General features: G+C 41.3%; 1 protein-coding gene across 2 annotated transcripts in view; it reads left to right on the top strand.

Annotated features, from left to right (window-relative positions):
* The first annotated feature begins 5,865 nt into the window (after positions 1-5,865).
* The window catches only part of CYGB (cytoglobin), an 80,994-nt gene continuing 72,603 nt past the window's right edge, over positions 5,866-14,256 (top strand). Inside the window, exon 1 of one of the 2 annotated variants that reach the window (XM_061616320.1) lies at positions 5,866-6,498. In XM_061616320.1, the coding sequence (XP_061472304.1) occupies positions 6,356-6,498 (143 nt within the window). In that variant the 5' untranslated portion in view covers positions 5,866-6,355. The remainder of the gene's footprint in view (positions 6,499-14,256) is intronic. The other variant, XM_061616321.1, reaches the window with a different exon arrangement.

Below are 14,256 nucleotides of genomic sequence, written 5' to 3'. Positions count from 1 at the left end.
TCTCTTGAAGGCGTTCGATACCAATGCCCATTGTATCCTCCTGGAGATGCACTGTGAATTGAGGGCACTATGTTACAGCGCCTCCCCTCTTATCTGCAGGACTGCTTCCAGAAACTAGCTTTGGAGGACTTCTTCTTGACCTCATGGTGTTATGCTGTGGGGTCCTGCGATATTCAATCATCCTCCATACTATTTATTTATATTGAATACCGCCAATTCATACAATACAACAATATATGCAATAAAATATAAAACACCATTAAAAACAGTTTAAAAAACCCAATTAAAACAACTGGCTGAATAGATATGTAAATAGTTGCATAGGTCTGAAAATGCCTGAAAATCAAAAGTGATGTTTCCTGCTGAATCTCTGCTGGAGGAATGTTCCACAGCATGAGACTGGTAACACTATGTCCAAATTCTAGTGGAGGTAGTTGGACCTCTGTAACATAAGGGACAACTAACAGCACTCCTCTGGATGATCTCAGTGACTGAGCTGGGATATAAGGGTTCAAGGCAGTCCTTAAAGTACCCTGGACCCAGGTTGTTCAAGTCTTTTTATGTTAATACAAGAACCTTGAACCTGGTCTGGTAGCATATGGGCAGCTACTGTAGATGTTTTACCAAAAGATGTTACATGCAGTCGGCCATGTGCTCCCATCAGCTGTGTAGCCACTGCATTTTGCACCAGCTGGAGCTTCCAGCCCACACACACTGGTAAGCCCCACACAGAACACATTGCAGTAATCCAGTCTCACCTATGTTACCAATGTATGGACTACAGTGGCCAGATTATCCCAATCCAAATAAGGCTGACAAAGATGTATCCAACAGTACCCCCAAGCTACATGCTTGCTGCTTTAGAGGGGGTCCAATCCCATCCAGAACAGGCAATTGGCCTACCTTCCAGACCACCTATTCACAGAGCCTCCATCTTCCCAAGATTCATACACAGTTTATTGGCTCTCATCATGCCCACTACTGCATCCAGGCACTGGTCCAGGGATTGCACAGCGTCTCCTGATTCAGATTTGGAGGAATAAAGTTGTGTATCATCAGCATACTGATGACATCATGCTCCCAAACTCCCAATGACTGCTCCCAATAGCTTCATATAGATCTTAAATAGTATTGAAGACAACATAGAGCCCTATGGAACCCCATAATGGGGGGGGTGTCAAAGAGAACTCCCACAATACTACTCTCTGGACTTGACCATGAAAGTAGGAAAGGAACCAGTGAAATACAGTACCTTTGATACTCATCCCACACTGTTAATCCAGCACAATACCATGGTCAATGGTATCAAAAAAAGTTGAGAGATCGAGTAACAATAACATGGTCATACACACCCATCCCTTTCTCGATAAAGGTCATCGATCAGGGCAACCAAGACTGATTCAGTCTCCAAACCAGGCCTGAACCCAGACTGAAGTGGATCCAATATCTATATGAAACCATTGGAAGGAGACATCCAGGGATTTGTAGTGTGGTATCACCAATGTGCAATGATTCCCAGCTTTTTCTCTCCTTCCCATCAGAAGCTGTGCAATGGCCAGTGCAAGACTTGGAGGCATTTATGGGCACTAGATGAAGGACGTTAAACTGAGAGTGAATCCTGATAAGACACAGGTGCTGTGGGTAGCTAGTCTCCAAGCCTAAGAATTGGGGAGACAGCATGTACTGGATGGGATAGCATTCCCCCAAAGGGAAATGTGCACAGTTTGGAGGTTCTCATCAAATCTGAGGTGACACTAAAGGTCCAGTGGCAAGGAACACCTATGACCGTTTCCAGCTGGTTTGCCTGTTACAGCCATTCCTGGACTGGGATAGCCTGGCCTCAACAATCCATCCTCTGATAACCTCGTGGTTGGATTATTGCAATGCACTCTACATGGGGCTACTTTTGAAAATGGTTCAGAAGCTGCAGCTAGCATAGAATTCCACTGCCAGGTTGCTATCTGGCACAGTGAGGTAGGATCATATAACATCGATCCTTAAAGCAGTCCACTGGCTGCCTGTACACTACCAGGCCCAGTTCCAGGTGTTGGTAGTGATGTACAAAGGCCCAAGTACTTGAAGGACTGACTCTCTCTATATCTGCCAATCTGGACTTTTAAGATCTGCAAGGGACACACTTCTCAGTTCCATCAATGGGTATGGCCCATGGGACAGTGACCTTAGGCAGGACCTTCTCTGTAGTGGTGTCTTATATGTGGAACTCTCTCCCTGAGACATAGGCCAATTATGCCCTTGACTCATACTGGCATACAACCTTTTTCCTGAAGCATGATGGGCATCAGTTAGGAGAAGAAGAGCAAGCTAGGAAGGGAGCAGATTGGCCTCCTTGAGTCCCTAACACTTTACAGTATCCTGGAAGAGGGCAAGCTGGCTGACTGAAACCATGTTAGAGGATGAAGATACAATACAACATTTTGTTGCAGGTCCCACTTGCGAGTCTGGTGTCAACAACCCAGTAAATGGAGCCCACATGTCCTGGCAGGGCCCAGTGGTGCTCTTGCCTAAAGTGGCTTTCCTGTCACCACTTGAGCCCCTCCCCATATGCAGCTGCCAGTTACACCCTCCCTTAAACATGCTTACTGGGCAGTGATGGGCAGCACTTTTGGATGAGAATAAAGTACCTGCTCATTTCCAGCTGATGTCCAGCCACCATATTCTATCTCCCCAAAATGCAATGCCCAACACTGATGTCAGGCTTTGCATTTTGGGAAATATAAAATGTCAGCCACCAAGTAGTACTGATCAGAATCACATGGACAACTGACTCCCACCCAAAAGCACTACCACTTGGGGAAGGGGAATAACTAGTAGCTGCAACACAGTCAGAGGGACCTTGTCATGGGACTTGATGGTGTTGGGGGCCTGGCCAGCATTCAGTGCTGATTTCTGACCATTTATTCTCTTCTGTAGACAGACCCTGCTTTGGTCAATGTAAATGGCAGAAAAGTCTTGCTGGCAAATGATGGCATATATCATATTAGATGGACAATTCAATGAGCCCTTAATACTATGACTGTTTCGTTTTGACCACCAGGAGGAGTCCCTATAGAGTTGTTGTTCCTTGTGAGGTTCTGGGAAGATGGTTGCTGTGGGTGAACTCCAATAGTTTACAACTGCTAACAGAACTGACTTCAACTTGCATGACTGGATTCCCCTTTTCACTTCTTCCTCCTGCAGTCCCCAGTGCACCTCCAAAATCTGCTGTGGATGTCTGAGAGACCGTCCAGAGCAGATTAGGAGGTGGGTGGCTGGGAGGGAGGGAGGAGAGAGAAAACAGAAGGCCTGCTGCATGAGCAGAAGTCCACTCACGTAATATTGGATGTCACCTTTTGTGTTGGTGTATTTTGCAGTGTTAAATGGAGGTATTCCATTATTAAGGCAGGAGAACTGCTACCCCACCTCAGGTCCCCATACACTCCTACAGAGACCATGCATGCTAAGATGCCAACAAACAGATCTCACTCTCCATTTCTCTCTGGGTGTCTTCAAAAAAGTGGTCAGCTCCTCTTTCACTTTCTCTCACACACAATACACCAAGCAAACATACTGAATGGGTGAATTGCCCATTCAAGGGCCCCAACAACAGCTATTAGGAAACATCATCCTTTTATCAAATCCCAGGCTCAAATCTGGCATTGTCTGAAGGCAAAAACCTCAATCATGATTAGACTTATTCACAGTAATTAGACTGCAAACTCACAACAATGAATTCCCCCTGTATCTATAACAGACATTTTTTGATTGTGCTATAATTATAATCCTAAATTGAGAATGAAAGTATGTGCTCTTTCAAGCCAAGCTCAGCATAGCAAAAAAACAGCAAAAACAAAGTTTAGGTCTCTTCTTATTCTTATTGTAGCCCACTCTTCACCAAATGGTTCCAGGGCAGTTTATTAAAATATCTCAATTAAAAATAAAATTCACTATCATTAAAATCATAACATTAAAATCACAGAACCAACCAGCAACAAAATTAACAAAACAGCAGCACAGACCAAGGCCAGGGATTTCACAAGAGCAAAAGTCAGTGTCCATCAATAGACATGCGTGCCATTTCTGATTTCAATAGGACAAAGAACTCCCAGTAGCAGAACTGAGATTCATAGCAAAGTCTAAGGGGCCTGCTGCTTGGTATATTTAAGAATAAACTACACAAAAAGGAATGCATTTTCACAGCATTTGTTGTAATTGTTTTTAATTAGGTATAAGTAGCAGAGTTATTAAGGCAGGTCAGTTACCATATTTTAAAAACATTTTATTTCACAAAATAACGCATATCATACCCATCATGGTACAACACTTTCCCTTTTTCTTTTCTTAAAGTAAAAGGGTTTGTGCCTTTGGCTTGTATAGGTGTTTAAATAGTTTATAACATTGGGCACTCAGTACGTAGAACCAGAAATACAGGTTGCTTCTGTGGCATAATCATAAGTGGTGTGAAACATGGTGGGAGATCATTCCCTCCCCTCTGCTCTCATTAAATGGCACCACTGCCGTCCACATAATCACTAATGCTGAAATTGGGTCAGTGGTTATAGCCAATATGGCAGGCACTCTGCTTCTTAGCTCAGTTCAGTGGTCATATAAAATTGATCTAGTGTGTCCAGAAAGATGTGCCCTTCTTCTGCGACAGCTGCCCACATCTGGGCTGAAAGGGAGGCCCACTGAACATATTGACAGAGTGGAATTTATATAGCATGTGCCAATCCCTACTTGTGTATCTTTTATGTACATCTATAGGGTGAAACATATTGACATTTATGTATACAACTTTTTATCAATGCCAGGATGTTATCAATACAACTAGGGTTGGGGGTTTTTTTGAGTAATCATCTGTGTTTCTCTGCAACTGTACTTTTCTGCATTTCATTTCCTTCTGCCATTGTTGCTTATGATTCTCTCTCTCTCTCTCACACACACACACACACACACACATCCCTCAACCATGTATATATATACCTGTCATTCAGGATAACACTTTATGCATCTGGCGAAGTAAACTGTCATCCACAAAAGCTTATGCCATAATAAATTTGTTATGGTCTTTAAGATGCCAGAAGACTCTTTGTTGTTTTTGCCATAAGAGACTAATATGGTTATCCCTCTGGAAAAAAATTACACCTTTTCTATTTATTTCCAGCTCCCTCCAGTATATTTTCTATTGCCTCTCTCTCTCTCTCTCTCTCTCTCTCTCTCTCTCTCTCACACACACACACACACACACACACACACAGCAAATGGACTGAACCTCAATATTTTTAACTCAAATGAGTTGAAATGTCATAGTCAGGCTGAATTGAACCAGCCCCCAAGATCTACAATAGCATTCCCCCCCCAAACAGCAGAATATTTTGTCTTTACTTCTAGTCTACTCTTCCACCTTTTCCTGGAAAAAAAATGCTATCCAATCTAAAAAAAAGTAAATAGGTGAATATGCCAATATGTTTTCTTCACAAATGCTTTGAATCAGATTATTCCTCTGATATCTGATTTGCAGATAAGATGAAGGAAGGAAAAATATTTTATAATTAGAAATATTTCCTTAGAAGCAGGGTATAATTCAGACTGTGTGAAAGATAAATATTTATTGAATAGCTCCTTCTCTCTTCTCCCAATCCATCCCCCTTGCAAAAAAAAGACACAGGGTGGCAAGGATTTTTGCTGCTGTTGATAAAAACAATCTCCTAAGCAATGGGGAGGGGAAATAAAAAAGCTCTGTCTGGGCTAAACCAGCTGTTGGGATAACTTTAACTGTTCACTTCAGATGCTGAATTTTTTTTGCCTTTTTACAAATGGTGAAAAAAAGAGAAATCTCAAGTCATAAAATACTAAAAAGCAGGAGCATTTGACACTCAAAGAGCACCTCTCTTTCACTCACTCACTCTCTCTCTCTCACACACACACACTGAGGAGGAGGAGAGAGAAAAGTGAGCTCACATTCACACATTGGTAAAGAGGCTGGTCTTGCAATGCCTTTGAATATTTTACTTTTTGTCAATTTCCCTTCAGAGTCATACACACAAACACACACGCTGAGCTGAAGTGAACCACAGCAATGGACTGCACTGGAAGATCTGAAATCTGATCACACACAATCTCTCCCCCCCCATTATCTCTTATTACATACCTCTCTGTCTATACAGACAGACACTCATACACAGAGAGGAAGCCAGGAACAGTATCAGCTTCACCACCCCCAAAGAGAACACCTTATCTCTCTTCTTGCTGGATACATACACACAAACAAACACAGAGAGATTGAGACAGAGAGAGAGACTGACAAATCTCTCTCTTTCCTCCTGGCTTCTCTGGAAGATTTTTCTGGCTGTTTTTCATGGAGAAAGTCCAAGGAGAAATGGAGATTGAGAGATGGGAAAGAAACGAAGAGATGTCAGACGCAGAGAAAAAGGTGATTCAGGAGACATGGAGCAGAGTGTATGCGAACTGCGAGGACGTTGGGGTCTCCATATTGATCAGGTATTTAAAATGGCACACAAGAAGCCAAAAATTAAAGTAAAATTGATCAAGGGTTGGGTGGCAGCAACTGTTTCCCTCAGTTAATTAGCTCTGACTGGGAATGATTTCATTGCATTTTGATTTCAAGATATTAGAGTAGGAAAATAGTAGGGGAATACCTCTGTTATTGTAATTGGTGAGAATCAACATTTCACCCAGAAAAGTCATCTTATTCTGTGGGTAAAGTGGGGGTTTAAAAGGAAGCAATTCCGTTCAGTTGTTCTGATGTAGCTTTTTGCTGATGGAATTATATACACACCAGATTCCTGGGTGAAATAATGCAACTTATGAGCCAAGATAAATCCCAAACAGGGCTACTGAAGCTTGTCAGTACCATCTGCTCATCAGCTGGGGTGCAGTGTCAGTATAAAAGATAATGCTGAAGTTGTCTTTTGAGGATGGCACTAAGGTTGCAATCCAGAGGGAGGGAAACACTGGTAGGTAAATGAATACTCGGTGCAAGGAGGCTTTACTGTATTGGAAATGGCATGGTGAAATTGTCACACAACAACGGATGGTGAGTGTCAGAGAATCAGAAAGGCAGGTGAAACAATCAGTGTGTTTGTATGGGGTTACCCAGGTGGAACAAAAAGGCAAGAAGCCTAGATCTTCAGTTTAAAACTGATGTGGGTTCCTATAGGTGTGATGGCCTGAACCATTAAAGTCATGCAATTGACCTTAGCTTATTTTAGTCCTATGCACTTCACCCTAACTGTAAATAGCTTCCAGGTAAGTGTCATGTGGATTGTGGCCTTCTCCCTGCTATAATGTCCCTGAGTGTTATTTCAATATCTGACCTTGTTTTGGGATTCCAAAACTCCCAAGGACTCTCTTGGGCATGGCACAAATGCAAAGGACTAGTCCTCTTGCTGATATAGAAAGATCGGTACAGGTTAGAAGGAGATCAGGTCTGAGATTAGGGACAGGCGGTAACAGCAACAAGCAATTGGAGCTGCTTAAAGGAAACCTTTGGACTTCTGTTTAAAACTCCAGTTCAAAACACAAATGAGTACCAGTATTTTCTTCTCATTGGGACCAATAGCTTGCTTGATGGGGAGTTAATTTGGGAAGCAATGGGGGGATGATTAACCCCCTCCCACAACACTGCTGCTCCAATTTCACTCAAGGCATCCCAAAGCTGCTTTGAAGTTAAAAAAATGAAAACAAACATTGGAATATCCAGTCACAGATCTGCCATATCACCTGCCATTTGACCTCAAGAAGATAAGTGAAACTGCACCCAGAGATAGTAAAAACCAGTCACCCATTTATTATAACCGATTTTCTCTAACCCAACTGTCTTATGAACTGTTGGAAATGTTTATAATAGTTCTTAAAGGAAGAATAAAGGAAGGAGCTTAGGGCGCCTGTCATGATTTCAAGAAATTAACAGATTTTCCACAAAATCCAGGAGTCTGAGTTGACTTCGTCCCAATGAAGAATGGGGTAGGATTTAAATTTGCCATGACATCAACATATACTTACTCAAATACGTGTTGGTGATACCTTATCACCTTTCCCCTTCTCTAAAGTTTTCTATAAGAATTTTGTTTGTTGTAGGAAGCTGGACTAGAAGTTAGAATAGTCCTCTGCTAAAGAACTCCAAGTCTGCAATCTTACACAGAGATAGACAGCATAAATCTAATTGACCAAATGGAATAAAAAGAGACCTGCATCCCAAACCTATACCTATACTTATAGGCAAGCTCTTTTTGAAATTATATCCACCAATATTTTTTTCCTCTATGAAATTAGGAGAACTTAGGAGGTTAAAGTTAGAAGATGTACTTTATTTTAATCAATGCCCCCTTTTTAAAGAATTGTCCCCTGTACCAGAAGAATTCATAGTTCTACAGAGCTTAATGAGTATCTAATGTTGCATGATGTCAGTAATGATTGGAATACTAGCCAACCAAACCAAGTTTAGACACACTTACCCTAGAACATCCTTCTAACTCAAAAGCCAACATCTGTCATTCAGGGCACACATTCAAGCAGTTGTTTTTAGCTCTCAAAAAGGGGGGGAAAGTGCTCATACATCCAAAAATGGTTTCTTTGAATTCACAGAAAGTGATCTGTTTCTATTTATTTAATATAATTTGTATAATTGTCAAAATCTTTGCATGGTTTACATAAAAAATACATTAAAATTATCTATAAAAGTCAGACATTAAAAATGAGTTCAAAAACAATTCCAAATATGAATAAAAGCAGTAGTTAAAAATATACATTATCAAAAAAGAATATTACCTATTAAATGCATATCAGTTTATATCTGAGTAAGCTTGCCTAAACAAAATGTTTTTATAAGGTGCAGGAAACAATACAACAAAGGTGCCTGCCTAATATCAATGGCCGATATCAATATTTTAATTATAAGAAATCTGCTGGGATCTTTTTGGTTTGGAACATGCTGTTTTACGGCAGCCAGCTGGCAAAAATCCCACCCATTAGAACCTTTCTGTCACTAGCATGATTCCAATTCCTAGCCTACTCTTAAGTAAAGAAGTGGAGACGGTGTGAGGTCAGGAAAGTTACTGGCATTTCCTTGTGAAGGATCCCTGCATTTCAGTTGGGCTTTCATCTCTCTTGATTTCTAAATGTAAAAATATTATCATTATCAATTAATCACCTTCCATACATATATATGTAATGTATAAAATATAGAAAAAAAAACTAAAAGCAGTTAAAAATAACAGAAAATGAATTTTAAAAAAACCAAATGCACACCCATGGCAGATGCCTATTCATACAACTGGGAAGGTTTGCCAGAACAAACATGTCTTCAATTGTTTCCAGAAAGTGCAGGTAGTGGGCACCTGTCGTATCTCGACAAGAATGCTGCTCCACTACACATTCTCCTCAGGCACAGACACTAATGGTTACAGCTTCAGGAAAACTGGGAGTTATATGGGGAAAAGCTAAGCACACCTGGGCACACCCAGTTCCCAAAGCAAAATGAACTATACAATATAGGCTTGTCTACAGTGACTCAAATCTTTTGGGTTTTTCTGAGTATTTTTTCTTGTCACCGAGTCACTTATGAGGACCATTCAGGACCAGTTTTTAGCTCAGCTGTATTCAGTACCCACATGGCAAATATACAGCAATATGGCAATCATCACACGTAGCTTTGGATAATCACTCCTCAAAAGTTTGGAGTGATTGCATTCCTATTCACCGCTTTGTCATCTTGAAACGTCTTAGGGAACCCACACATAACAGTGTAAAACCACCTAGGTTTTGCAATGGGGATGTGCCTTTCATTATGGGAAACTGCTCAACTGTATCAGAAAGGCACAATCTCTTATGGTCCAAGGTCCTGGGTCACTGATTCATAGCCTCAGGTTCCCTCCTTACGAAACACCAAACACACCCAGATAACAGGACGATGAAATACATTTCTTACAGAAATATATCCCATGTTGATATCAGAAAACCACAGTCAGCTTTTTAACTTTCAGAAGCATTTGCTTCATGGGTCATAAAATGTGTAACAACTATCTTTTGATCCATAGGTCATAAAATGCATAACAGCATCCTGATGGGGCAATCTAGCAAAGTGGGGCAGACCAAGTGACTCCATCTCCAAATCCCTAGATTCTGGATTCCTAGATTCTTATCTAGCAGCTGGTTTTCACTGACCTGAAATCAGGTACAGGTTATGTAAAACAACAGCAAGAGGTCAACTTTATATTTCAATATGACAAGTTGACATTAAACACAGATCTATATCTAACAAACTGGGGGGGGGGAGATTCCCTTTGGTCATCATGAGAAATGTAGTTTGTGGTGTAATGCATCAGCTTTAAAGCATCATAGTAAAGAAGTCAGATAACTTGTTTGATATGTGCAGGGAGCGAGAGTAAAAGCAGCTGCCCTGTGGAGGGTGGTCATTTAATTCAGCTTAAAGGTTCTTAAGAAGGACCATTGGAAGGAAATGCTACAGATGTGTGAAACCTATTTTCAAGGAGTTTTTTGTTTCTCCTCCTCACGCTAGATCTGAGACAATGTTTCTCCCTAGATATTTTTCTGAGAAAATTTCTGATATTTTTCTTTTTCTCATCCCCCGTCCTAGAAGAAAGTGACTTTGCAGAATTTGCCTCAAATATTCTCCATTTGGTGGTGGCAGCCATCCCCCATCCCCCCCCCCAATGTCCAGGACACTAGGTCAAGAGCATTTTGGATGATGCAAAACCAGTGGCCAGGCTTCCAACACAGATGCTGCTGTGTGTCACAGCAACAGCAACACACACAAACACACACCACACAAAAATCCTACCCCCAAAACAACCTTAGGAAAAAAGTAAGAAACTTGCTACTGCCACTGTTAATTATGAGCCCCACTCCCAAGCAACTGTTGGAAAGAATCTCCTCCCTCTGCATAAATTTGATGAAATGGTCCCTTCAATTTCTTTGCTCACAAATAGGGTAGAAATTTTTGAGAAGCCATTTATGTACATGCTTTCAGATATTTAGAGAAAATGCAGCTGGTATCTTAGATATTCTTGTTTTTCTGAATACTCCTGCTTATGTGGGGATATCTTTTTCCTCCCTTGAAAAAGTAGTTATGCAAACAAATGCACATTATAAAGTGAGCCAGCGCACATACATTGATACTTCACATGTGCATATATATGCATGATCTTGCTGGTTGTGCAGTTTCCATTCCATGTTGCTGCTTTGCCTTGAATCAAGGGCACAAGTACAATTTGAGAAGGAAATCAAAGCTGGATCTGCAAGCAAGCACATGCACCTAATTTTTCCTGGAAAGTCCCAGTGGTAAGCTCCAAACAATATTGTTTTTCTTGTTTATTATGCATATAAGGCTTAACTCATATATGTCACAATCCAGTTCTAGCTGCATGTGGTTACATATGACTAGCTGAGCAGCCCTGGGCTCCTACTGGGAGAAAGGGTGGGATATAAATCTAATAAAATAAAATGAATAAATAAATAAAATTTGGGTATTGGAATGAGTATCAGAATGCAGTGTTGATGGAAACCTGTACTCAGATGCACATTTAACTTCTGTATTTCCGCTCTCCATCTAGCTTGCACATCCAGATACCAACTGTTCACCCCACCCCAAAGGAAGTAAACGGGATAGAATCTGACCCAAGATAGGTTCAGGATAATTGTCCACCCCCAGCGGCACAACAATATCTGCATCAGAAATTGAACCTGGCAGATTACCACAATGACCCTACCTCATTGGGTTTGTCTGCCATGCCAAACCCATGACCATTAGATTTATAATGTCTGGGCAGATAACAGTTAATAGTTATAAAGAACTAATTCAGTGCATGTACAAAATGACTGCAATTTCACCACTATTCAGCTGAGGAAGTTGGAAAAAAGGGATATGGTGGAATAACTCAAGAATGGGCAATGGAGCTGGTAGACAGAAGCACTGTAGCCTTCTTACAACATTAACGCTGAAATTAATTTTCAAACAGAGGCCCATACCACAGCATTTTATGAAAGATTTCATGATCATCAAATGCTGTTCCTGATATTGCTCAAAAGATCTAAATATCTCTTAGAGGGGAAAGAAAAAATTTGCATAAGAAAGGATATAATCTGCTGTTAGCTTAGATTTCTCAGATATGCAATAGGGGCTTTTTAAAAATTAGTTCTTTGCCTCTCACAAGAGTAACTCCTAAAGGCAGCAGCAATCATATTTTTGGGTCATTGTGTCACTAGGAAAAGAGCTCCTAACTAGAAACTATTAGCAAGGAAAGTAAAGAATTCAAAAATATTTTCTGCTTTCCAAAACATGTTGTGGCAGCATAAGAACATAAGAAAACCCTGCTGGATCAGGCCAGTGGCCCATCTAGTCCAGCATCCTGTTCTCACAGTGGCCAACCAAGTGCCCGGGGGAAGCCTGCAAGCAGGACTCGAGTGCAAGGACACTCTCCCCTCCTGAGGCTTCCGGCAACTGGTTTTCAGAAGCATGCTGCCTCTGACTAGGGTGGCAGAGCACAGCCATCATGGCTAGTAGCCATTGATAGCCCTGTCCTCCATGAATTGGTCTAATCTTCTTTTAAAGCCATCCAAGCTGGTGGCCATTACTGCATCTTGTGGGAGCAAATTCCATAGTTTAACTATGCGCTGAGTAAAGAAGTACTTCCTTTTGTCTGTCCTGAATCTTCCAACATTCAGCTTCTTTGAATGTCCACGAGTTCTAGTATTATGAGAGAGGGAGAAGAACTTTTCTCTAGCAACTTTCTCAATGCCATGCATAATTTTATACACTTCTATCATGTCTCCTCTGACCCGCCTTTTCTCTAAACTAAAAAGCCCCAAATGCTGCAACCTTTCCTTGTAAAGGAGTCGCTCCATCCCCTTGATCATTCTGGTTGCCCTCTTCTGAACCTTTTCCAACTCTATATCCTTTTTGAGATGAGGCGACCAGAACTGTACACAATATTCCAAATGCAGCCGCACCATAGATTTATACAACGGCATTATGATATCGGCTGTTTTATTTTCAATACCTTTCCTAATTATCCCTAGCATAGAATTTGCCTTTTTCACAGCTGCCGCACACTGTGTCGACATTTTCATCGTGCTGTCCACTACAACCCCGAGGTCTCTCTCCTGGTCGGTCACCGCCAGTTCAGACCCCATGAGCGTATATGTGAAATTCAGATTTTTTGCTCCCATATGCATAATTTTACACTTGTTTATATTGAATTGCATTTGCCATTTTTCCGCCCATTCACTCAGTTTGGAGAGGTCTTTTTGGAGCTCTTCACAATCCCTTTTTGTTTTAACAACCCTGAACAATTTAGTGTCGTCAGCAAACTTGGCCACTTCACTGCTCACTCCTAATTCTAGGTCATTAATGAACAAGTTGAAAAGTACAGGTCCCAATACCGATCCTTGAGGGACTCCACCTTCTACAGCCCTCCATTGGGAGAACTGTCCGTTTATTCCTACTCTCTGCTTTCTGCTTCTTAACCAATTCCTTATCCACAAGAGGACCTCTCCTCTGATTCCATGACTGCTAAGCTTCCTCAGAAGTCTTTGGTGAGGGTACCTTGTCAAACGCTTTTTGAAAGTCTAAGTACACTATGTCCACTGGATCACCTCTATCTATATGCTTGTTGACACTCTCAAAGAATTCTAATAGGTTACTGAGACAGGACTTTCCCTTGCAGAAGCCATGCTGGCTCTGCTTCAGCAAGGCTTGTTCTTCTATGTGCTTAGTTAATCTAGCTTTAATAATACTTTCTACCAGTTTTCCAGGGACAGAAGTTAAGCTAACTGGCCTGTAATTTCCGGGATCCTCCCTTGATTCCTTTTTGAAGATTGGCGTTACATTTGCCACTTTCCAGTCCTCAGGCACGGAGGAGGACCCAAGGGACAAGTTACATATTTTAGTTAGCAGATCAGCAATTTCACATTTGAGTTCTTTGAGAACTCTCGGGTGGATGCCATCCGGGCCCGGTGATTTGTCAGTTTTTATATTGTCCATTAAGCCTAGAACTTCCTCTCTCGTTACCACTATTTGTCTCAGTTCCTCAGAATCCCTTCCTGCAAATGTTAGTTCAGGTTCAGGGATCTACCCTATATCTTCCACTGTGAAGACAGATGCAAAGAATTAATTTAGCTTCTCTGCAATCTCCTTATCATTCTTTAGTACACCTTTGACTCCGTTATCATCCAAGGGTCCAATCGCCTCCCTAGATGGTCTCCTGCTTTGAATGTATT

This window comes from Rhineura floridana, chromosome 3, assembly GCF_030035675.1.
Source record: "Rhineura floridana isolate rRhiFlo1 chromosome 3, rRhiFlo1.hap2, whole genome shotgun sequence".
Classification (NCBI taxonomy): domain Eukaryota; kingdom Metazoa; phylum Chordata; class Lepidosauria; order Squamata; family Rhineuridae; genus Rhineura; species Rhineura floridana.
This window is presented reverse-complemented; position numbering and strand designations above follow the sequence as displayed.